This window comes from Drosophila simulans, chromosome X, assembly GCF_016746395.2.
Source record: "Drosophila simulans strain w501 chromosome X, Prin_Dsim_3.1, whole genome shotgun sequence".
In the NCBI taxonomy this organism is placed as follows: Eukaryota; Metazoa; Arthropoda; class Insecta; order Diptera; family Drosophilidae; genus Drosophila; species Drosophila simulans.
This window is the reverse complement of record NC_052525.2, coordinates 12,790,723-12,816,798: the sequence shown is the minus strand read 5'-3', so window position 1 is coordinate 12,816,798 and position 26,076 is coordinate 12,790,723. Positions and strand designations below refer to the sequence as shown.

The window sequence follows — 26,076 nt, the reverse complement described above, 5'->3', positions numbered from 1 at the left end:
GCACTACTACTAATAACAAATAATGTGTAATAATATGTACTGAGCAGTACTTTTAGTATAATTCGGGCACATCAGCTTAACGGTCACACTGGTCATCAGTTTGCCGCCAAAATGGGAAAACCGCGCTTTTTTTTAAATTTGCATTAAGAGTGAGTCCATGGACCTACTGATTCCTGTTTATAATAACTATTTCTATTCCACTTTGGCGCAAGTAATATTTTATATTTATTATACTAGACCATTATCTGTGCTCACTCCACAAAGAAATTGAAACAAGTACTTTCGTTTTTCTGGTTTAACTGAATTTAATAGTGCACAATTAGTAGTATTTAGTAGGTAGTCGCATAACCATTATATTAAAAACTTAGTCTAAGCTCTTGTTGCGTGTTGGGTGTTCATTTCTTAGTTACTTTTCGTATCGTTACGATCGACAGTTTCAACTGCCTTGTGGGGATTATCTCCAGCCATTCGGGTATCTCTAGGATTCGCCAAACGTGAATTTTTTTTTTGGATAAATAAATTACACTACAGCAGCAGCACATATAGGCCAGGCTATATATCTCCTATATATGTATATGTACGCGTATATCGTATATAGTAAAAATATGTGTATGCATATTGTGATTTCAGTCTTTGATTTTAAACTTAAGGGGTTAAATTTACGCAAACTGTTAGAAAAAAAACAAAAAAAAATGTATAACTTAGCCTAGGAATGGGGGATTAATCGATTCGGAAATTGGAAATGTCTTTGTCTCCGGGGCCCAGCCCCAAACCTCCGTGTAGAAATGTATAGATTTCCCATTAGGGTTTGCTTTCTTCACCCGTCTCCTGTGATGGATCTTCGCCAGAAACGGGTGACGCTTGCGCACGCGCCTCCGCCTCCATGGATGCCTGCAGCTCCACAAAGATATCAATGAGATTGTTGATACCGATGAGATAGCCATCCTCGTGGTTGCCCACCTTCCAGGCGGAGTAGTGATCGATCCGCAGCTGCGGCGGCAGCTCCACCGTCTTGGCGAAGTCAATTAGCCATATGCTGGCGTGGGTCTGGTCGTGGACGAAGAGCAGGGAGCTGCCGATGACCTCGTGGGTCTGGAAGAACTCCGATACGGCCAGGGTGGCCCTTATGGCTCGCAAACGCTGTATGTAGCGGGGCTGTATGCAAAAAAGAAAAGAAAAAAAGAGACGAGCGCAGGGAATCCCCAAGTTAATGCCATTCAACTGGGCATGCTTGCTAATTTGAATACCCACCAAAATATGTGGGTGACCGCTGAGGAACTCGAGAAAGGCCAACTTGATTTGTTCGCGTGACTTCGTCGTTTTGAAATCTTTGGAACTGGTGCCATCGCTCTTCTTGATGCCCTGCGAATGATGTTTAGACGATTAAATTAATGGCTTTCCATTACCTTTTCTGAATGAATAACGAATGTTATCATTCGATTAAAAGGATGAATGTATAGCCTGCACTTTGCACGCTTCTCATCCACATAGTCGTATGTAAATTGAATGGTTTCGATTTTTGGGCTGGCTATTCAAGTTTATAAATAGACTCAATTCAAATTCAAGCCCACCTCGATGCGGAATCCCAGCGTGGCCGTGCTGGAGATGGTCTCCCGCCAGACCATGTAACGTGGCTTGGTCACCGCCTTGGCCGCGTGCTCCTCGGCGGTGGGGGCGTGGCTGTCGATCTGGATCATCTTGTCGTACATGTCCTTGCGCAGCTTGGGCTTCTCCTTGGCCTTGGACAGCTCCTCCTCCAGATAGGTGCGCACACCCACCTTGCAGTCCATCACGCACGGCTGCACATAGTCGCTGAGCAGATCCTGCAGCTGCAGGTAGACTGTTTGCGCCACAGGATTATAACAGTTAAAATATATAGTTAGAAGGACAAACACAACTGCCCACTCACGTTCGCCATCCTCGCTGGTCACCTGACCCTTGTAAACGGGCACATAGGGCCGAAGCAGATCGTGCATGAGAATCTGGAAGCACTCCTCCTCCTTGGGACAGAGCTTCTTGAGCACGGTGCCCGGCTCGGGACCCGCCTTGAAGTTGCCCTGGTGCCCGGCCAGTTGGACCCATGGATAGCGCTGCTTCTTGTACGTCTGGAAGAAGGGCGTCCACTGGACGATGTTGCGGATCTTCCGCCAGCCGGAGCTCTGCAAGAATCGTGGGCAAATCGATTACTCAAGAGGATGCTAAAAATATCAACATTTTCCTTCTTATAATATAAGTGTGCAAAGTCTGCGAGAATAATACGTTAAATCAATTAGTAAATAGCTCATAATAATGTTACAGACTGTTGCTACATTTCGCTAATAATGCATTCACTAATTAAGTTTTGTTTGTTTATTGGAAACGAAACAGTTTGCATGAGACAGCTGGCTAATGACCCATTTTTGTGCCCTGATTTTTCAGCTGAGTTGTTATCACTCGATCACATGTGAAAACACGAGCGGCAAAATCACGTGGATACACCAACTTATTTTTTGATCTATAAATTCGGTTGTAACTTATATAATTAAACACACAGTATGATGTATTCAAACCCTCCTATCCTGAGATAGGATCTATCTATATATCGGGCTACCCATCCTACCTTCTTGCCGGTGGTGGCTTGGGATGCGGCACCCGATCCCGATCCCGTTGCCGAGCCGGCCGCTGAGGTGGACACATCCGAGTCCCACTCGGAGCTGAGATCATCGCTGCTGGCATAGCCGTAGTCCCGTGGCATGGGCACCTCCAGCAGCGACTTGGAGTACTGGATGTAGCCGGGACACAGACTTTGGCCCAGCGGCGAATGCGATCGTCGCGGTCCCGGACTCGTGGGCGATGCGGGCGAGGTGGGTGAGCCCAGGGGCAGCGAATGCTGTTGCGACAGCTTGCGGCCCAAGTTCAGGCGCAGGCCACAATTGTGGGCCACATGCTCGCCCGAATTGGCCGTAATGCTAATGGTCGGCATCGATAGCTTCTTCTCCGCCCGCTGGCGAATCCCATGGGCCTGGGCGAAGGCCAAGCTGCATTTCCGTGGCTGCATATTGTTGCCGGAGAGCTTGCGGCGAAAGATCTTCTTGGAGGAACTGGGCAAAGCGGTGGCATTGCTGGCACCGCCACTTGTCTCCGACTTCTGGCCCGCATCCTCGCTGTCCGCCGATGTCGGTCTGCGTCCGGAATCGCTATCCTCATCGGCCTCCTCGCCCTTGTCTTCGCCATCGTCATCGTCACCATTTTCGTTTTCGTCTCCATTTCCATCCTCCTCCTCTTCATCGTCGTCGTCATCATCATCGTCGAATTTCAATTTGGATATCTCCTCGGGCGGAACGTCGGGGAAGTGCAGCAGCTTCACGGTCACCTTCTTGCCCGCCTCATTGTAGTACACCTCCTTGGCGCTCATCCTGTCGAAGTCCTCGTAGATCCGTACCTGCGGCGAGGGCGGCGGCGTCGGTGGCGTTACGGAGCCCTTGGCCTTGCCGTTCAGTGTTATGCCACTTGCACTTGCACTTCCGTTTCCGGTTGCCAAGGCCGGTAATCTCGCTGGCCCGTTCTTCTGCTTCTGATTCTGATTGGGTGTATTCGGCGGCTGTGGCTGGCTGAGGGCGCACACGGACATCTTACATGGATTCTGGCCCACGGCACTCGGTTAAGTGCATCAGTGGCGGTATCTGGTAGCGAATGCAACTATGTATGTACTTCTGCAAATTGGGTAACGAAAATTCGAAGATTGAGACACACAGATCGGAGTCAGAGAGCTGGAGAGCCGAGCAGTCGCTGCACTTCGCATTCTGCGCACTTGCGAACCCGTTCGCGCCTAAAAACCACATCATATTTCCCCGCCACGATCATAACGAGCGATTGGATCCCCAAGCCACCCAGATACCCTTCCATCAAGTCACTGAACATGGAAGTCTATAGAGAATTTAGATGTGCCTGCTTGCCCAGTAAAGCCTATTGAGGATTTACTTTCACCTGACAGTTCCCATAGTTCCTAGTCATGGTGAAACCACTTTGGAGTACGCTGAATCCCTTCTTGATCAGGGAATCATCGCTTCGTTGCAGCTGACTCCTTGGCTTTTGACTGCTTTTGGGCTTATATACATAGATGTGTTTGCTGCAGTTGCTGCTGCTGCTACTGCGGCTGTAATGCGCACACATCAATCAAAATTGATTAAATTTACCACATACATATGTATGTGCCATGTAACGCAGTTCGCAAAAAGCAAAGATAGACGAAACTAAGTAGGCATTGTCGGAGCGTGTTGGCATCTTGGCAGCTCCATCTGCGGCATCCGAAGCTAGAAGCTGGCAAAATGGTCAAACTGGCCAATGGTCACCGGCTACATCGGCAACCAGCGGCACCAACTAGCAAACAGCGACACCATCGAGCGGCAACCACAAGCGAAACCGCCCAGAGTCGGGCAAGGCAATCCAATCCAATCCGAAACCCAAATCGAACAGCACATTATGATAATAATGGAAATGCCAGCGACGCGGCTATCCAGTTACGCCAGTGCACAACAGCAACAATACTCGCTTATATATATATGTATATATATCTCCTGCCATACAAATACAAATACATAGGCATGTATATGCGAACTGAAATTTCTTTATAACATTTGACGTCATTTGCAAATGTTGACGCCGTCGCCGTGAGGCGATAACGAAGCACCAACAGCAACATGAGCCACACAACACCGGCAACATCAACAACGCCAGCAACATCAACAACAAAGCAACACCAGCGATATCAACAACACAACAACAAGCCTGTTTCGCCGTCATCTAGAGAACTTTGGTACTCCCCATATCAACCATAGATCTCTCCGCTTAACGTACTTTGTAATACTACTCGGTGCTCGGCGATCGCCTACTATACATTTGGCTTATCTAATTCTGATTCAAGTCAAGGGTTGCAATTGCAAGGGCTTGAATACTAAGTGCTAGTAAGTGGGACAAGGGTTTCGACTTTATCAGCAATTCCAGAATATTCAGAGCTCTCATAAAGTTACTACACCGTTTTACCTAGCGTGTTAATTAATGATATCTTTCAGGTTTTAAGTTATCAGTAAGATGTGGGGATATATCATCATAAGGAACGAGATCTTATCTCAGCTGCAAAACAGGGCTATAATAAGGGCTCAAAGTATTTGACTACAAAGATCTTAGATCGAACTAAAGTTAAGCTTAGCTTGGCTTTCTTTATACTTATGCCTTAATAATATGTATATTATTAGCAATAACAATTTTTAAGACTGCGATTTTTCCTACTCTCTATCTTTTGCCAACTCTGTTGTTTATTAATAGCTCGGGCATACATGGCGTATGTGTGATATTTCTTAAGCCAATGCTATTTGCTGCTTGTATATTAATAGTTATTTATAAAGTTAGTTATAGAAACCCATGCGATATGCTATTCAATAAGCCAAAGAAGATTAAAAGAACTTAGGATTCTTTGAGTTTTCCCAATAATATATAATCGATTCATTCCTTTCTTCCTTCCCTTATCTTCCAATACATATTCGCATTATATTTCCATCTAGCTGGGCTTGGTTTCGGCTTGCAATCCGTTCTTAAATACAAATTTGCTCGTTATCTAATAAAAACAATTGTACAATCTTCGATGCCGTCAACACCAACAACGAAGAGAGCAACAAAAACAACGAGACCGACGTCGACGATAACGACTCGATATATCGCGCTGTGTACTATGCATATAGATAGATACATAGATACATTGGATCGTGTGTTTTTTTTTTTTGGTATGGGGGTACGTAATGCCTGCACTCGCCACCCCCACTTGGCAACCATCCCCCTGTGGGCGCACCACCCACTACCCCCCCTAAATTAATAGCACCACCCACTCTCACAAAATTGGACACATTCACATTCGCATAACGCAATTTCTCTCAGTATTTCTTCAGTTTTTTTTGTTAACTACCAAAAGCTTAAAATTAATAAAGTAAACAGTTTGTTGTCCACCGCCCTCTCGCTCTTTGCCACCTCAACTACTCGCTCTTTCAATTTCTCTGAGTGTGAGTCTCTGTTTCTCTTCTTCTATTTGTGCACTGGAAAAAATTGCGCGGGCTTTTGTTAATGAAATGTGAGAAAATTAATTGAAATGCGCAGATTGCAGCTCAAATTGATTAGTTCATAAATGACTGCAGTACCAAATAATTTTTTTTTTTTTAAGAACAGATCGCTAATTTCAAAAATTGATCATGCCCAATTCAATATAATAATTGCTTTTCTCTGAAAGTTAGCTATTTGTACAACATTCAATGCGTTTTATGGCTGGCCATTAACAACCCCAATTTATTGTTTTTTTCTTATTATTATTTTTTTTTTCGGTGTGCCATTGACGCACAGAATGGATTTTGGCTGTGGCTTTGGATTCGGATTCGCATTCGGATACGGTCTTGGGCCTCCAATTGTGAGTGGGGCTGCGAATGTGGGTGGCTGGGCGGATGTTATTGAAACGATCAAGCACCAATTAAGGCACCTGGGTGGGTTGGGGGGTGGGGGTGGGGGTGTGGGGTGCTGGGGTGATTTAGTTCCATTTTCGGCTACTTAATGAGCTTCAATTGCCGAATTCGCAGTACGTACGCAAATGAGCACGATTTCTGAAGGTGCTGCTGCTGCTGCTCTTCAATTATATAATTCGCGTTAAATTTTTTTGGATATGGCCTGCTGTTGGGTGGGTGGTGCTGCTCCTCCAATTGCGTAGCACCTAACTATGCATAGGAGGGGGGTTTCAGGGGGTTGCGGGTGGCTGTGGGTTTGTTTGGGTGGGGTGTCTGGGGAGGGTGGGGCGTACTCATTGACGTCGTCGTTTATATAGTGTGTAAATGTTTACATAAATGTGAATACTCGGATTTTCGGTGCAAAAGTCAGTTCGCTATTTCAGTCATCTAGTATAAGAGTTCTGACTGCCCTCTCTTTCGCTCCAACTCTTGCTCTCTCTCTCTCCCCCGCTCTCCCTCTCCCTCTCGCTCTCGCTTCTTTGGTGGCTTTGGCGCGTGCTTCAATTAACACACTTTACAATGACAGCAGCAACACGAAACAGCAGCAACACATCGCAGATTCCCCAACTTGCCACTTGATTCTTTTGAAATGTTTGGTTGACTTGGAAAGAAGGCACAGTAAAAAAAAACGTTCACACACATGCACACGAGTAATTCAATTCATTTTCATTAAGTCGAAAGTGGCGGAAATTTTTTATTTTTCGAAATTGCATTTTATTGCCCATTGTTTTGAAGATTCCAAAAAAAAAAGGTTCTTAAACATTTCTGTTAACTTTTTATTTTGTATACTTTGAAGCTTTCATTTTTAAGTGGTGTGCAGTGGAATGCTATTAAAATTGAGAATAAACACGCAATATAGCAGTTAGCATTCAATTAAGAATGATTTTATTAATCTTTTAATCATTTGTGCAATCTTTCACTAGGCTTTTATTTTACTATTCAAATATTTGAAGTGTATGTATTTGATTTAGGAATATTACAGAGCCACCACACGTATGATTTGGATTGTAGGTTTTTTTGACTAGAAATTAAATTTTTCGAAATGCACACACACACACACACCTCTTAGCAATTAACTGTTAATTAAGAACATTTATACATTTTAGTGGAATTTTTCCAGCTTTCTTTCTGCGGCTTGCTGTTGAATTCAAAATGAAAATACATAATGTGAAAAGCACACGCAACCAAAGGCAATAAATTGTTTAAAAACAAAAAACAAACTGGCAAAAAAATTATAATATTTTCGGAATACAGCTCTGGTTAATAATATTGCTGCTGGGCTGTGTTGCTGTTTATTATTAATTTTTTGTGTGTGTTTTTTTTCGTATTTTTTTTTTTTTTGGTTTTTTTTATTTTGGTGGGCCGTTTGACGCGGTCTCTGGCATTGGCTTGACACACAGAGAGGGGCGCTCAGAAAACACAGATATACAAATTGATATACAAATATATATATATATATATATATATATATATATATGTATATATGTGGGCATGTACATATAGACGCGGCGGCGAGAGATATGTGGAAGCACACGCGGAAAGTCGGCGATACGGGCAACAGCACTACCAATAGCAATATAACAATAACAATAACAATAACAATAACAATAACAATGACAAAAACCCACAGACGAGACCCCGAGCCAGCCGCACGCGATCGCAGCAAAAGCTCAACTGGTCGACTCTGCTCTAAAAAAACGGAACCCAAACGAGCCAAACCGAACCGAACTCGCTGAGAGCTCCGCCGGCGATGAGCAGCAGCAACAACAGCAGCAGCAGCAGCAGCAGCAGCAGCAGCAGCAGCAACAACCGCAGCAGCAACACGGGAGCAGCATCAGCTTTCATTTACGGGAGTCCTACCAATAAATCCCATCGAAATCCAGTCCGAAATCGGCGAGCTCAGACTGATAAGGCAGATTAGGCGGATTTGGGGGTGATATATGTACATATGCACTGACAAAAATAACCGAGTATCACATTTGATATCAGATAATATTATGATAAGTTCAGACTGCATACATAAACAGCATGAAATGATATTGAAAGAGATATCTCAAAAGTATCTCTAAGATATTAGGTAAGCCATTAGTTAAACCTATTAAGAGCACCCTCCTTTCGTTATATATTATTGCTTATAAGAAAATATTATATTTCACCTACTTCAGTTATTTTAAAAAACGCATTTTTTAAGAGCTGAGCTCAAAAAATCATATTTATGAAAGGCTTTAAACCTGCTAAGCGCAAACTAAAGATACTAAACTAAACAAACTCCAATATTTTGTAGCTAGGAATTTGAACCAAGTGAAATATGCATTTTTTCCAGTGTACCTAGGCACAAAATTATCACCTGGAAGAGAGAGGGGTCCCAACCTGGGGAACAAAGCTCATTAGTTGGCCTAGACTCACCCGAGATGACGTAGTTTAACGATCAAGGCCATCGGGCCGTGACGTCAATGATAACAAGATAGGATCAGCGGAAAATGCCATTACGATATGATCGAGTTCCTTGCTTGATATTTTCAAGCAAAAAGTGACTCCTTTCTCAGAATTCCTTTTTCGTTTAGAAAACATACCAATTAGTTGTTAATTTTTCTGTATCATCAATATCGATGTGAAAGGAAGTTTCCACCAAATTAATCAGCAAATTTCAGTGAAATGTTTACAGATTGCACGATTTGTGTATTTCCCCCCTGCGAAAACGTAAAAACACAGCCTAATATTGTGTTTGCCCTATGCTGTCTGTTCATTGTTATACGAATAATTGCATATCATTGTTTATTTGTGGGAACTGGGTAAGTTGGCTTTGTAAATCAGCGAACATGGGCTTAAATGTAAATAAACAAAATGGGGAAGAGCTAAAGAGGAGTCGCCATGAAAAAACAATAATGAAAAGTTTCGTAAGATCGCCGCCAAGATCCTTATTAAATATGACTCACAAATCACTTTCTCTGGGAGAAAGTTTAGGGCCATTAAAAGACGAAAATTTAATACAAATTGCATAAGCAATATGGATCTCCATCGTCATCGTCGCAAGATCTATAATGAATCTTTCTTGCTAAGCTTCCTGGGAAGAGAAGATTGAGTTAAGATCGCTCTCTTCTGCTGAATCTTGCGCATCTTCACGAATCTCAAGGCCTCCGCCCACTCCCGATTCCCCGCCTCCGCTCGCGCTCCCGCTCCCATTTCGCTTATCAGTTGAACGATCTCATTTTCACACGATCCACGCTTTACGCATGAGCGGCTTCTCCCTGTCTCGCTCCCTCTCACTCGCTGTCTCTCCCTCCCTCTCTCTCTCTCGAGATCACTATCTCAGATGCTAGTGACGTCAATGGGATGGAAGTGGAGCTTTCCGGCTGGACCGGTCCAAGAGTCCAAGCCAGCGCTGTGCTTTCAGCTAATAAATAGCCAGACCTTAAATTCATATAATGCTCTTATTTTAATACAAATATTTGTATTGTGTATGATGTTTATAAACAATTTCTTAAGTTCAATTCTTAAGTTCAAGTTCTTCATCTTTTAACATCTAGTTGCCACACTCATAAATACAATAAAAATGTGCAGGGCCATTTCAAGTTAACATTTTAGTTTCTTTTGATTATACTGTTTTTTAGCTATAATTTCTGCCAACACTGATTGAAACCCAATAGCAGATTAAGAGCTTCATTGTAGCGAAGACAACCTCCCCAGTTGGAGCTTTCGTGGAAAAAATTAAAAAGCTTAATAACGATCGTGGGGTTATGGTTTTTAAAGAGTATACTAGCTCATCTAGAAGATATTCATTGGAACTAGCAGTAATTTGTTATAAAATTTAAAGATATGTAAAGTAAAGATGAATAACTTAAACTACTTATTTAATGTAGTTGTACAAGCTACAAGCAATATAAAGATATTTGTTATAAATAAACCGAAAAAAAGAAAGTAATTTACAAAATCGTCGATAAATAACCGAACCCAATACCGCGATGGCTTACCTTCTTCTTCGCCGCCTCGGCGGCACTAATCACGTAGAGATCAACGATGCCCAGGAGGCAGTCGTCGCAGCGGCACACGTCCTCGCCGAAGGCCAGCGAGCCCAGGCTGCTGGTGGAGTCCAAGGAGTCGGTGCGTCGCAGGCGGCTAACCACGCCCATGCCCAGGCCCAAGCCCAGGCCCAGGGTCAGCGGCATGGGCAGGGCGGCCATGCCGCCGACCGCTGGCGGATTGCTTGATGTGGGCGAGGGCGTGGGCGTGGCCGAGCCGGAAGCGGTAGGAGTTGCGGTAGCGGTGGAGGGAGCGCCGCCCGCTGCGGCAGCCGCCTCAATCTTGCGGGCCAGCAGCTGCTCCATGAGCGTCCGCGGCCGCGAAGAGGATGGATACAGGGCCATGTCCGCCAGGCGATTGCCGCCCACTGCGGCTGTTGCACCTACAGCTGCAGCTGCACCTGCTCCTGCTCCTGCCGCCGCTCCTCCTGCCGCTCCCGCTGCCGCTCCTCCTGGTCCTCCTCCGTCCACCTCCGCAGGCGGCGAGTTCTTTGCCTAAGTCTTTCGTTTGCCCCTTCGCGACGCGATATGTTTCTAATTCCAATTGAGATTTCGATAATCTCTATTTTTAGCTAAGCGATAGTTGGCACATACCTGCAAGAAACATTAAGAAATTGGTGTAAGTAAAATGTTTTATTTTCTCTAAAATATAAATAGTTAGTAAAAATCTTTAAAGAGCCTTTGCCACTTTTGTAATATATATTCATAATTCAAGCATTTCACCCATTCATTCCAGTTTATCGCCGCCTCAAAACTAAACTTTCCAATAAATCATTTTAATCGGTTTTCGGTTGACATTTTCAATTTCAATATTGAACTCCGCCACCCAAAATAGCTGAAAACACACATATCTTGCCATGACTTCTTTGGACAAGCTATAATTTATGGGCCACAAGAGATTACTTTAATTGATCAGCCATTAAAAATAATCCAATCACAAAATTTACGACCTCCAATAGTTTACAAAATTCGAAATTAATGACTACCATCTATTTTGGCTGACAGGCCCTTGTATTTATGTTGTATAGTTTACGTTGAGTTGGAGCGCTTAATAAAATTAATCATTTCAATCCATTTCCTCGCTCTTCGGGCTAATTTCCGCTGCTAATTGCTAAATTATGTTTATCTCCCAGTTGGCCATTTCCCAATCGCCGCTAATCACTGCAATCCATTTCGGTGCGACTTGAGATATCTTATAAATTCGCCAAATTAGTGTAATCAACGCAATCTTCTGCGGCCGACACGAACCATATCAATATGGTATATTGAATTCCGTCAACGATCTGCGATCTGGGATCTCCGATCTCCGATCTCCGCACCCAAGCGCCAATCTTATCTTCCTTCGCGTGGCTTCTTTGGACATTCGCGAAAAACGCACAAATTTATGGACCACAATTTGTTGTGTGTCGGCCGCTTATCTGAATGGATCTGAATGGCTGGATGGGGTGGTGGACTGGAGGATTGGTGGATTGGTGGGCCACATGATACCATATCCTCGGATGGAGAGAGAGGTGGAGTGATCTGGGATTTGGGGCGTTAGAAGTGGCATTCGCTTAATCGGCGTGCTGATAAAAGTTTCTTGTTAATTAACATGAAAGTGCAGCAGACATGGTCGAGATTTTATTTTTCCACCTCATTTTTATTTCAACCCCCCCTCCATTCAACGGAAAATTGAAAATGGAAAATTGCAACCCGTCGGTTGGTTTTAAACTGGCTCGGGCCTCCTTAGCCAGTTTTAGTTTTCCAGTCGTCATCGGCATCATATCGTCGCATTTATGCGCACATAAAAGTTAAATAATAGATCCAAAAGATACTTTTGCCAAGACCGTGTGCAACTCCGACTCCAGATCCAACTGCAACTCCAATTGCAGCCGCGACCAGTTGTTGTTGTTAGCCAAATGATTTATAAGCGGCCTGGGCTGGCTCGCACTTTTTGGCCGTTGTTATACCCTGACCATAAATCCGAAATGGATATAGTACGATTTAATGGCCAGGTCGGGCAGATCATCTACGCTAATAAATAAATATATATACTAAACACATAATTGAGCGGGCACAAAGCAGCAAATATTCGGTGGGATTGCAACTATTAAATAATAATGGCATTTAGTAATAATATGAAAATAATACGCAATAATTGCCATAATATGGTAATGCGCTTTAATTCGAATTGAAAATCATTAGCCACTCAAAAGCACACTTAGAATAAATATATATAGTTTCACTTTAAAACGTAAAGTTTAAGTTAAGTTGTTGCGCAGAAAATATTAGGAATAGTTACTATTTTCTTGCTCATTTTTCAAATTATTTAATAGCATGTTTCATACAGCAAATATATAATTTTCAGATATATTCAGATATATAAGGCACACCTTGGTCAGAAAAAAAAAGGGTTTGCTAGGGGTTACACCTATCTATATGTTCATAAGAAAGTATTTTTTGTATATCATTTAAGCAGAATTTAAGATTAATTAAAGCAATGAATTAAATATATTATAATAAATGGTAAGTTAAATATTGCAATCAATACTACTATCATTGGATTCCTCATGTTCGATAGAGCAAATAAAGTTCGTGTTGTTTTCCCAGCCCCCTTGACAATTTTCCCCGCCATTTTGCTGGTTTTCGCTTCAGTTTTTCCAGCTTTTCCTTCGCCCCACTTCGGTTTTCCCAGCCTCTGACCACCGCTGCCCACCCGTTTGTTTGCCTGTTGTGTATTGCTTAAGCCAACTGTCTTGTACTTTTATGGGCGCTCGTCTTATCAATAATTTATGTCAGATTATACCGTTATGTCACAATAAATTAAAGTTGGCAACTTATTTTCCAGACTCCACAGACTCGGCTTGTATTTGGCTTTTAAATTTTTTATTATGGCCAAATCTGTCAGTTTAGTGGCACATTTGGAAAAGTGCCTGCTCCTCCCGCTCGCCATGCAAGATTTTACTGGCTGATCCAGTTGAGATCGGCGGGACATCTTTGCTCGCTATATATATATATATAAAGATATATATGTATATATATTTGGCCGTTGGCGTGCGGTGGCAAATTTCACTGTCACGCCTCGTTTTCAATTAACTTGTTGGCGGTACGCCGCACTGGCCATAAATCAAATGAGAGCTCCCCCTTTTTAAAAAAAAGGAAAAAAATAAAGAAAAAAAGAAAAAGAAAAAAAGAAAGAAAAAAAAAGAAAAAAAGAAGAACTACGGGTTTTTCCCATACATATTTTCCGCTGCTTTTGGCCCGCTTTGATTTATGAAGATCGCTTCATTCGGCTGCCGCTTGCATGTCAAAGTTTATCGACTTCTGATTAATGCCTTTGTCGGCGCCTCGCAGGCCCCACTGTTCGCACTGTAATAACAGCGTCCCTCTGTCCGCAGTGTCCACTGTATGGCGACCATAAAAGCCATAAGGCAACTGCCACTGCAACTGCTGTTTATGGTAGTTGCATGTCTGCAGTGGTCACCTGGCCCCTAGGGTCAGTTTATAAAATATATACTCGTACGCACATATATATATCTATGCTATCTCTGGCAGATGGATAAACCTGCTGCACACACACTTACACACACACACACACTTAAGCATACAGTGAAAACCCACTCACTGCTCACTGGGAATCCTCCATCTTCGCGTACAAAAAAAAAAAAATAAATAAATATAAAAAACGAATTAATGCCACGCAAAGTAAATAAACGCAAAGAAACCGAGCACAAAAAATTGTTTTCACCAGTTTTTTGTTTTCTATTAGGTATAGTTAGGGTATATGGGTGCGTATCGAAACGAATTGGATCGGAGCTGCGATCGACCGCTTGTTGACTTTGGAACGGCACTCGGGCGACTGAGGCATCGCCGTTACAGCGGCAACAAGCAAAGCTATCCGGCTATCCAACTAACAACCGATTGCTGCCGCACAACGAAGTTGAACGGCGAAGTACTGATCGGCGCTGAAACGATCGTATGCACACACATGCTGGGAGCAGGGGGGAATTGGCAGGGGGGCGGTTGGAGTTCCGTGGTTAACAATCCTTGGTCCTTAAGCCATCTGGAAGTGGAGCTAATCGCCACATAAATCAGGCGGCGACACTGCGGCAACATGATGGAATAATGACGCTGATTGAAACATGCGAAAATCCGGCGAGAAAAGTCAAAGGGTCTGTTGGATGCCCTTGCCAGTGACAGTTGCCCAAATACACTGACAGAAATAAGTGCACATTCAATTGCACATTAACGCAGGAACAAACAAACATTAATAAAGGATACCTTATAACATGATATAGATAAGGTTTTTTAGCCAAATTCAATCATCCAATGGAAAAAGTTTGTTTTTTATCGCAAGTTACTTACAAAAGAACATAGCACAGATATTATTAAAAATGTATCTGTAAGATAATTGTAAATAAATAAATATAAATATAAATATATTGTGTTTAAAGATCAAATTCTTGTAAACAAAAATGTGAATTATGTTATATATTTATTAACAATTACAAAGATGTGTTGCATTTGGTGCCAATATCTCAAGTTTTATCTATACAACTTCTTAGCTAATTTCTTACAGTGTAGAGCCAAACGCAAAGTCGGACTCCTTGTCGCCGATCCTCTGACAAGGCGACTAATTGCGGCGGCAAATTGCCGCTGCCATTTGATTTGCATAATGCAAATTGCCGGCGTCTCTAATCGGTAGCCCTCCATCTTCCCCGCCCTGCGGATATATATATATTTATATATGTATATATATGTAGTTGTATAGCCCCTTTGCCGTATAACTTGGCTTTATGACGATCGCACGGCTGTCACAATATTTGTATGCTATTAATTGACCACTTGGCACCCGCCCCCTGCCGGCCACGCCCCCGAAATGGGGGCATGGATATACTAAGTGTTTTATGGAGTCGCTCTGATGGCTTGAAACGATAAGCAGGCAGCTGGAAGTGAACGTGGATATGGTCATGGATGTGGATGTGGATGTGGATGTGGTTGTGGATATGGAGACGGAGTGCCCAATTCCAACCAATTTCCATCCCAATCCGATTCAAAATCCAATCCCTAGCTGCGACCCATACTCATAGCCTGTCATATGGCAACTGAAGTGAAGCCGCAAAAAGATACAAAGATACATACGGAATGAGACGCGGGCTCTGGGATTGGAAGTTGGCTGAAAAATTAAGTGTTCTATTATCGCTGGTCCAAATGCGGGAAATGGGCAATAAAATATGAAACATCCACGGACTAAAAAGGGAAAATTAACTATGAATATCTGAATATGAAGAGTAAAATTTAGGCTTTTAAAAAATATTCAAAATTATTTGAGTTTTATTTAAAGTGATAGAGACTAAAAGATAGTTAGATACATTTGTATATATAAGCATTTTTTTTTGTCTTTTACTAAGTTTGTTATGTTATTATATTTAAACTTTTTTTTAAGGCCACAATGCCATTTTCTCAGTGTATCTCTAATCGAATTTTCCACCTCACCCCCTGCCCCCACCCCTCCTCCTCTCCTTCATCCATGGCAAACCTATCCAATTTCTCTATCTGTTCCTTCGGTTATCTCCACTGTGGCCATCTAATATTAGAAGGCGATATCTATTGCCTTGTACAAGTGCGCTTGTTGCGCCTTATCAGCAATTGGCAAAACATGTTCGCGTTGAGGGTGCGTCTTTGGGGGCCTTACTGTACTCGCAGCTACGGCGGTAATGAATTGTGAATTGAGGCAAATTAAAATATTTGCTAATTTTTTTTTATTGCACTGCCGTGGAAAAATTCAGCATATCTATTTTTGACACTATTTTATCATCCTTGACATGTGCCAATTACGTTTATTAATCTCAAAATGGCAACCATTTATTAAAAAGGTGTTAAGTTGTAAAAAATAAATAATTATAATTTCTATAATATCTTTAAAAATAGCACCTAATTTAATCTAATTCGAATACAAAGAGATGTCTGCGCTATCTGATTAAGTGCACTTATATTTTCCGAGTGAGTGCAGCTGCAATTAACTGGAATCGAATTAAGCAAATATTTTTGGTTTGTTTTGGCGATTACTTACGCCCCTTGGGAAACCAGGAAATTCTGGTTATTGCCAATCCAATTCAGTTAAGAACTAAGATATTCCGGAAACGAAAACGCAGCAGTCGAGTGTAAATCAAAGCCCATCCCACGAGTATGTTGCATGTTGCATGTTGCTGGTGGCGCGTGTGTTTCGGGTGCCATCGCTTGGGGACACGCAACACGGCTACATAACCTTTAATGGGTCCCAAAGGGGGGAGGCAGGAGGGGTTAGTTTGGGTCTAGGAGGGGGCTGAGAAGGGAGGGGCAACTGCGTGCACTTACAGGAATGACAAATATGCCGGCACGCAAGCTGCAGTGCACCGAAAGAAATCATTTTAAGCAGAAGATACATGTACAAAATACAAACAAATTTTAACTCTGCGATTGAAGTATTCAAGTTTATGTGCTCAAAAGTATGCTACAAAAATATACTATTTAAACCAATACAAATGCCATTTCGAATATGCTCAGAGTTAAAAACAAACTTTCCAAAATAATTCCGATCTGTATACAAATATTTTTCGCACATAGTACAAACTAGACAACTATTTCTTACTGTGTAGATGGCTGGTCCCGCGAGATCGACGACTCGGATACAATTCAGTGGAAATTGCAAACGAGAAACAAACAAAACCAGCCTTGGAATCGGAGAACCAGCTGAAAAACAAAACAAAAACTGCGACCAACAAACAACTTCGACAAGAACAAATGACGCAAATTGCGTACACCCGACAATCGAAGTTAACTCCAAAGGGTTTCCGATTCAGGATTCAGGATTGAACCTTTGATTGGACTAAGAGCTAAGTTGAAACTATTTTCCAAGTAACCTTTTGTGAGAAAAATGTGTACAAATCTTCTGTCTGATGACACTTTTCATATGAAATGAACTTTGACTCGTAAAATCAATTAATGTCAATTCTTGTGTTTACTTGTTCACTGCTAGTTGTTCGCCGTTTCCACAACAATCGATCAATCAGTGTTTTTCTCGAGTTTAATTACCGATAATTTCGATAGCCAGCGCTGCGATTGATAAAAACCGATAAGTTATGACATTCTTCGTTTGATTTTCGGCAGACTTTAATTGCCGTCTATTTCGATTAACGACATTTATTCGACAGCAACACATGATTCCACATAATTGCTATGATAACACAATTTTGTGGTAATAAACACGCCTTCAAAATGCAAATGCATCATTTGCCGATTATTTCGATAGGCAACACCCGAATATATTATAATAAATAGGTAAAAACCTATAAATTATGAATCATTTTTCTTGCTCAAAGTTCAAAGACAGCTATTAAAAAATTGTATATAAACCAAATGACTCACTGACAAAGTTCGAAAACCTTTAAGATTTATGGATCTCCTGATTTTGAAATGTTTCGGTTTGAGGCTAAACTCACTTTAGTTTCTAGGGTATCTGGACTTGGTCATCAATTCCTGCGGGTATTCTTTGCCGCTTCCGGAGGGCGGAAAAGGGCCACTGTCAGGGGGATAGGAATGTGGATGAAAGGGGGAGAGGGGTAGGGGGGTGCAATATAATTTACTTGTGACGATCTTCGCCGCGATCGCTGATGGGCGACAACTGCTGACGTCAACGGAAGTTGTCGCTTGAGCGAAGGTCAACGGTTTGTACCAAAAAGTACTCCCAGACACGACTTACATGAGGTTGTGTGCGATCGGGACGGGGATGAGATGTCAGCGGAAAGATCTCGCCGCTAAATCGATTTCTCACACAATTAGTGGGCGTCATAATTCCCATTCCCATACCCATACCCATACCCATTTCCATTCCAATTCCTCTGACGAATTCCCCCCGAGATACCCACTTTGTGCCCGTCGCTCGCGACGATGTGTTGATTAGATATGACGCTGGGAATGGGTCTGGGGTTTGGGGTCTGGGGTCTGGAAATGTGACTGCGACTGGGACTGGCACTGGCTGATCGGACTGTGACGGATGTGCACGACCCACCGAGACCATAAAAGCTATTAAAACCAAATAGCACCACACGATCCAATCATGGTGGTAAATGTTGCTTGGACGTCAGAGTAAGATCAGCTACGCTTCTCCTCAAATAGCTGATATCGAAGCACTCGTTAATGGCCATTTAAATAGGTTTATAACATCTTGAAAATCCTCAAATCTTTACATTTCATTTTACACAGGAATATTAACCAGTTTCAAACTGAACAAAACCAATAAGGAACCAAATTGAACCGCTTTTGCCTGCTGTTAGCAAAAGCGTTAAGTTCAAATACACGATTTTATGGAAATGGTTATGCGAAAACTAGAGAAACTAATTTCATTTTATAAAACCTAATATCTTATCTTACAGATGATATTCAACCAACTGATTCATTATAGAATACTATCTTTATATGTCCTTAAAGATATTATAAATTAAATTGATTTAAAGCAGTATGAATATATGTACAATACTTTTCACTGTGACACCTTTTCCTAATTTATACTTTTTATCAGTGCATTATTGACAATTCCCCATATAGACACTATCTTATTGCGGCTTTAAATATACATTAAGTAATCTTTAAAGTGGCTAAATTGCACTCTTATCAAACGCCATAAATGAGCTCATCAAAAATATGTGTGGAAATCTTTTTATCTAAACCATTTGGAAGACATCACAGTAAGGCGCTCTATTCCGAATGTTTAATCAATCTAATAAATATTGTATCACATATATACTCTATAGGAATTCTTCTTGCACATCCTATATGCAGAATGTATCTGCGTCACATTTCCTGTTTATTATGATATAATTTGTATCAATATTTTGCGCTTCATAAAGAAGATACTCCTCCATCCATTAAAAGACTCGCTCGCTGACTTTGCACTTTAGTGCCACGATATTATTAATGATCATGCCTCGAATGTTGGACAAAGAAGATGGGGATCGGATTTGGAGTGGGGAGGGAGATGGGGTTTTTGAAAACAAAGGCGGCCCAGTGACGTCACAGCGACGTCAGCGGACCAAATGGCGATATTGTCGCTGACTTTGGCACCCACACAGAGGCTTTATCTTTAAGTAAGCAAAAGGCATTTCTATGAAGCCCACGCCGCAGTGTCCACAATAGCAAAACAATACGAAGAAACAGCCTCGAGCCTCGGGCAATTCGGTTCAGTCCTCAAAGCTCCAAAGTTTCCATCTCGATGAAATGAGCCAGAGAAAACAACATCCCGAAGCGCAAATGGAATGCGAAGAATAACCCAAACAAGATCGCCCCATCCAAACTATAATGACAACTGTGATAAGGCGTGGTGACAGGCATGGGTTGGGCTCTTCTGGGTGGGATGAGTAGGATACCAGGAAATGGGGGTCCCAGGAATGCCAAGCCAAACAGTGGAGATATCGGGCGAAGCTAACAAACGCCCAGCATCATGTGTCTGATGATATATGTATGTATAATATAGTATATCCATTACTGATAATGCACCAACTTATACGACTCGAAATATGAATGAAACTTGAGGTCGTTTCGTGGAATTAGATAGGAATACCTGATATATGGCATGTTCATTGGAATTTCATAGGCATCAAGCAGTTGGACTGAGCAGCAAAATAATAACAATTTCATAAACAAACTAAATGATTTCGTAACAGTACGAACTAGATGGGTTTTTCCACTCAAAATTAAGTTGGTTCGCCGTTTGGCAAGGTCACATCACTGCGTATGTTCTTATTAAGCATATTCACGAGGGAATCTAAGGCAAATCAAAGGCAATTCCCATAACAAAAAAAAAATAAAAGAAAAAAGCAGAGACGGAAGTTGAATAAGAATCGTATTCAAATGGGTAAGGAACTTGTAATGACATGCTAATCAAATTGAAGTGTATCTTACAGAGCACTGGAGGCTGAATAAAAAGTGTATGCAAATGGGGCGATAAAAGCATTAACTGGGTCAGAAATTGCACAGATTTGTTTATAGACTAAAAACTTGACTTAATATTGAGGTAGTTTGAAAAGAATTTCAAGAAAAATACAAACAAGTCGTCATTTAGTGTGCATCATTATCATTATGCTTGCAGAAATTTCGCCATCTCTGAGATACTTTCTTATCAACAGTGCTGGTGCTTGTAAACACAATCCCCGGGACTTATAGAGTAATCCCCACCGACACGAGGGCTCGTGTGTCATATAGACCATATATGCGAATCCTAATGGGAACGGTGACGTATGCGTGATATCACCCAAAATCGCTTATCACTCATCCCCCTGCCACAAAAAAAAGAAATAATAAAAAAAAAAATAAAGAAAAAAATAAAGAAAAAACAACAAAGTCATGGCATTATACAATTGTATTAGACAGGCGGATGGGATCATCATAGATATAACCAGACTATATAGTGGTATAGTATATGGTATTAAGCATATATAAGCCACATGCTCGTGGCTTAAAAAAAAAAGTAGAAGAACAGGCCATTTCTGGGATGCCTCCAATTATTGCTTTTGTCGGCGGCGAGGGTATATATACCATATACTACTATATGAATGCCAGGGAGATAAACCCGCTTGATAAGCGCTTAACATTATTAACCAAACACATACACAGGCACACATACATATACGACCAGACAACACACATATCCATATCTCTTGCATATACACTTATGTATGTACATATATATGGACGATGAGATATCCAGGTGAATTGCTTTATTATCGTTATCATGACTCCGAAAATTCGGTTTCTAATACTTTTATTTGCTTTACAAACTTTTCGCCGTCTGCTGACAGCAGCAACAGCAACAAAAGGAATAAACCACAAAAAAGATGCCATTATATAAAGGTAAATATGTGCTGGCTTATATATGTACATAATATTTATCTATAATACAGTATACAGTTATCTAAGATAAGCTCTTTTCCGCGCTATCGCCGCCGTTGTTTTGTCGTTGTTCCAGTTCTAGATACAAAACAAAAACGAAATGAACCAACGAATCCGAGGTTTTCGTATTTTGGTAGATTTATATATAATTTTTTTTTTTTATCAAGGCACCCCCTATTTTTCAACATCACCACCATATCGTTCGCATTCACACTCAAAAAAAAAAAAAAAAGATAATAATAGTAGCGAACGGAAAGCGGAGAATACAAAACGACTTCTCCGAGCAACAAAACCTCATTCTAGTGATAAGATAAAAATCTAATTAATTAACAGCCTTTTAAGCAAACGCATACACTGAAAGAAGGGATCTGTATATGCCAGGTGGAAAAACCGTTAGCTGATAAGGCGGGGGATTACCATTCTTGAGCCTATATATCTTAGAGCAAGACCCAAGGATCTCATCATCTTTAAAACAAGATGAAACTTTAGTAATTCGCATTATCAAGTCAAGGGATTTTCTTTGTTTTTTTCTCTTGTTATATTTAATAGATATGTGTATTGTAAAAGTCTTATTATCATAGTCTTTTTCTATAGTTACAATGGTCTTGCAGTTGATAAACTAAACGGTATAATACTGCTCTAGAGCAAAATAGATTGTTTTCAAATGATGCCACCTCTTTTTTCTAGCACCCGTTTCTCCCTGTGTATATGCACCAACTTGCTTATCTCTTTCGCTGCCATTCAGACCTGCCCTCATTCACTGCTCTTTTATGCTTTCGATAACAACAACACAAACAATCATTAATAATATTTGTAAAAAAAAAAAAATAGTGGTTAATATTAAATTTACTAGGCTGCTCCACTTTGTTACTTGTCCGTTTTGCCACCCCGAATTCTTTAGTCTAGTTTGAGATTTCCCTGGTTTGTGACGTCATCGCGGGCGCCTACCTTCTTGGATCGATCCCGCTGACGATCACCAAGCTGCGTGGCGGCCATTAGTTCGCTGATCTGCCGCTCCCTCTCACGTTCGCGATCCCCCCGCTCGTAATCCTCCTGGAGCAGCTCCTCCGCATCGCGATCATCCACATCGCGATCCTGCTCGTCGCGATCCTCGTCGTCATCCTCCTCCTCCTCCTCGTCGCTGAGACTGAGACTGCTGCTCTGGGTGCTGCTCTTTCTGGCGAGCGCCACTCGGACTCCATTCACGATGCACTCGCCGCCATCCAGGGCAGAAATGGTGGATCCACAATAGTAGAGGTTACTGCAACTGCTTGCCGCACTGACATCCGACTGGCCATCGTCCTTGCCACATCCCGGCGACATTCCCGCCGCTCCCGATCCACCGTGTCCATGTGCGCCATGTCCAGCGCTATGACTGTGATGCCCCGCCTCCAGGGAACAGCGCCGCTGGCCACGCGCCCGCTGCAGACGAAAGTATTCCATCTCCTCCATGCTGATGCCGCAGGCGGTTATGTCATCCGAATAGTCGCTGACCACGACGGATGGTGTGCGCACATAGCGCACGCCCAGCGGCAGTCCACTGCCGCCCAGTTCGCTGTACGAGCTCTGGGTGGATTCACGTCGCGATCCCGGTGCGGCCACCACTCGCTCCTCGAGCAGCACCTTGGTGGGCACACCCACGCTCGGATTGCCACCGCCGGTGGGCGATGTCAGTGGCGAATCTGGCAGGGCTGTGGGTTCAGCCAGTGGCAGTAGAGCCGGTCGCAGGGGTAAATCCGTTACGGTCAGTGTCATCCGGCGTTGGGGCGGCAATGGCACATCCATGCCGCCATCGTCCACGTCCAGACCCAGGGCGGAATCACTGCTGGCACAGCGTGTGACCTTCATTTTGCGCTGCCTTGGCGATAGGCTGTTATCCTCGTTGTCGCTGCTATAGGGACTCAGTCCGCCGCCGGTGACATTGCAGCCCTCGTCCGAATTGGATGCAGTGGCTCCGGGCAGCGTCTTGGCCTCCCCCTCGTTGCTCAGCTGCTGCTGCTGTTGCTGCTGGACAATCATGGCCTGGAACTGATCGATCAGCTGTTGCACCGGCTTGCCTCGTTCCGTCTTGCAGCTGGGATAAGCAGTGCGGTAGGTGGTGGTGCGAGTGATTCTAGTGTTGCTACTATTTTCGCTTTCGCGGGCTAATCCAGCCACTTGATTGCCGAAAAACTGCGCTTTCAACTGCGCCTTGCGTAGGGCCAACTCAGAGATGGATGGATTACCAACGCCACTTCGCTGGTTGGATGTGGCCGCAGTTGGGGTTGCTCTGGCTCTGGCTGTAGCTGCTGCTTTGGTTCTGGCTCTGGCTCGGGCACTAGCTCCAATCTGCTCCGTTGTCCGCTGATAACTGAACGCCGTTGCCTCTGCCGCCGTCCATTTATTTTCAATTTTAACCGTTCTCCGCGTTGTCGTTGTTGCTATTGCTGTCGTTTTCGTTTTCGCCCTCGCTGCCGACGCTTTCGTCGTCGACGTCGACGGCGACGTCGTTATCTTTGGCATGACATCGAATTGGAAAGCGGGGGCGTCAGACGTTCGCGAAACCGTTCCCGTACCGCCGTCGCACGCACTCATCATCTCACATGGATGGATTGGCTGGATCGCGGGAAGAGGTGGGTAAAGGTACGTATATGCCAGGTTAGCAAAGAGTTGGGACTAATGAAGTAAGAGTGAGATACGTTAGAACAGCAAAGATGGCACAGGAATATGCAAAAAAGTGTAATGTGATAGGTTAACTGTTATGAGAACTTGGAAAAAGTGTTGAAAATGGAATAAAGTACAACTTCTGTAGTATTGTATAATAATTTAAGAGATAGTAAAAAAAAAGGGAGAATGATACATGTTAGAAGCGAGTTATAAGTGAAAGGCTGGCGATAAAACGATAGTAGAAAGATAAAAGCAGTGAAGATTTCCGTTAGGAATCAGTGTGTGTAGATAGTTAAAAGGAAGGATGGGAACAGTTACAAAAAGGATTGTAGAAAGAGAAAGTAGGGAAGACTTTAGTTGGGAAGTGATTAGGAGGAATTGCTAAGGAAAGACTCAAAACTGAAAAGGTGGTTATGGTGTTGGAAAAAGCGATCTGTGTTCCGTCGAAACGCGCTACTAACGCTGGCGTCGAGACAAATTCGAGTGGAACTATAGGTGAAAATGCCACTGGAATCCCCGGCAAACATTCTACGTCCGCACTTTCCGAATGGCACCTGTGCGCTGCCGTCGCCGAACTGAAATCGCTTTCTGCGGCTCTGCAGCTCTGCCCGTTTTTTCCAGCGGGCCGGCGGAGGGGCAAAGAATCCGAGAAGAGCAGCGGGGGGGTAGGGGAGGCTCGAAGAATTGTACAGAAGAATCGTTGAGCCGTAGAATGGTGGAGTGGCGCAGCAACGGAGAGCAGCTGTTGTGGGGGCGGGCGGGCGTTTGGTCTTATTACTCGTATTGTTGATAGTTTTCTTCGGCAAATTGTGTGCCTTACAATTTTCGGTTGCTTTTTTTGCCACTGTTCTCTCGCAATTGAGATGGGTTTTTTTTTGGTGCTACTGCCACTGCGCCACTGCGTCGGGGTAATTGTAATTGTGATCTTGAAACGTTGACGCAATGTGCAATGATCCCGCACGTACGCACGCACACAACGGTAGCTGCTCCAATTGCCGCGCGTAATTGTAAATTGCATTTGAGCACAGAGCACTGAGCGCACACAGATACGCCGCACACACACACACACGCACACACACGCGAGCACACAGAGAGGCGCACGCACACCAGCACACACAGTGACAGACTGACAGGCGATGCGAGCCCAATGCAATAAAGCACTCTGCGAGCACCACTACAAGCGCACAGTCACGCACACACCGACATTGACGCACAATGGGACGAATCGGTGATTTATCGCCGAAAAAACCAAATAATAAATAAAAAAAACCCAGCTGACTAGGAACTTTTTCCCGGAAAACAACTAAAGCAATAACTATTTTTGCAAGATCAGATTTATGAAGCTTACCGAAACAAAAGGTATAATTAAATTTTGCAGTACAAGCACTTATTTAGAAACTCAAATTGAAGTTGAACATCTAATACAGGCAATTAAAAAATAAATTGTATGGCTTAAAACTGGCAGCAGTCTTTAGTAAACAATTACAAGCTGTAAAGTTCCCGTTGAAATATGCACAAAATTAAATAGCTCTGCCCATGTTTGTATCGTGTTCATGTTTCAGCTTATAAATAAGTTCCCAGCTTGCTTTTTATAGTTAACTATCAGACCAAATGACGCAAATAGCATTTTATCGCTTTACACCAACTCTTTGCCAAGCACAAAGCCAAACGGAATGGAGTCGATTAAATTCTTCGAAATTAAAACAGAGAACAGTTCGCTACACACAAAAAATTTATTTAAAAAAAAAACCGCTTGCGTACATGACTTACGAAAGACGAAATATGTCAGTACATTTGTATAGCTCAACCGCAAACCAACGACCTACGTCAAAACTGATTGTAGTTGCAGAAATTCCGTAGCAAATTGCAAAATTTTTATGAGTTGCAATAATTACTATACCTGTATATACATACGTACGTTATGCAAGTAGGTGACAAAACCGTAAGTCGCATCCGCATTCAAATTGTTCTTCGTAATTCAACAC

At 42.7% G+C, this 26,076-nt stretch overlaps 1 protein-coding gene across 8 annotated transcripts; it reads right to left on the bottom strand.

Moving 5' to 3' along the window:
* Positions 1–280: 280 nt before the first annotated feature.
* On the bottom strand, positions 281–24,700 carry LOC6725850 (inositol-trisphosphate 3-kinase B). 8 transcript variants are annotated; one of them, XM_044923796.1, is made up of 6 exons: positions 24,553–24,700; positions 22,394–24,040; positions 1,910–2,159; positions 1,572–1,840; positions 1,252–1,362; positions 281–1,155 (listed from the first exon to the last, which is right to left on the bottom strand). In XM_044923796.1, the coding sequence occupies exons 1-6, from the start codon at positions 24,616–24,618 to the stop codon at positions 802–804; spliced, it is 2,697 nt and encodes an 898-aa protein (XP_044779731.1). In that variant the 5' UTR covers positions 24,619–24,700; the 3' UTR covers positions 281–801. The 8 variants fall into 8 exon arrangements, with proteins under 8 accessions (XP_044779731.1, XP_039154026.1, XP_039154021.1 ...); XM_039298092.2 differs by lacking the exons at positions 22,394–24,040; positions 24,553–24,700 and adding exons at positions 10,493–11,134; positions 14,145–14,275; XM_039298087.1 differs by lacking the exons at positions 22,394–24,040; positions 24,553–24,700 and adding exons at positions 2,600–3,692; positions 8,150–8,236.
* Positions 24,701–26,076: the final 1,376 nt, after the last annotated feature.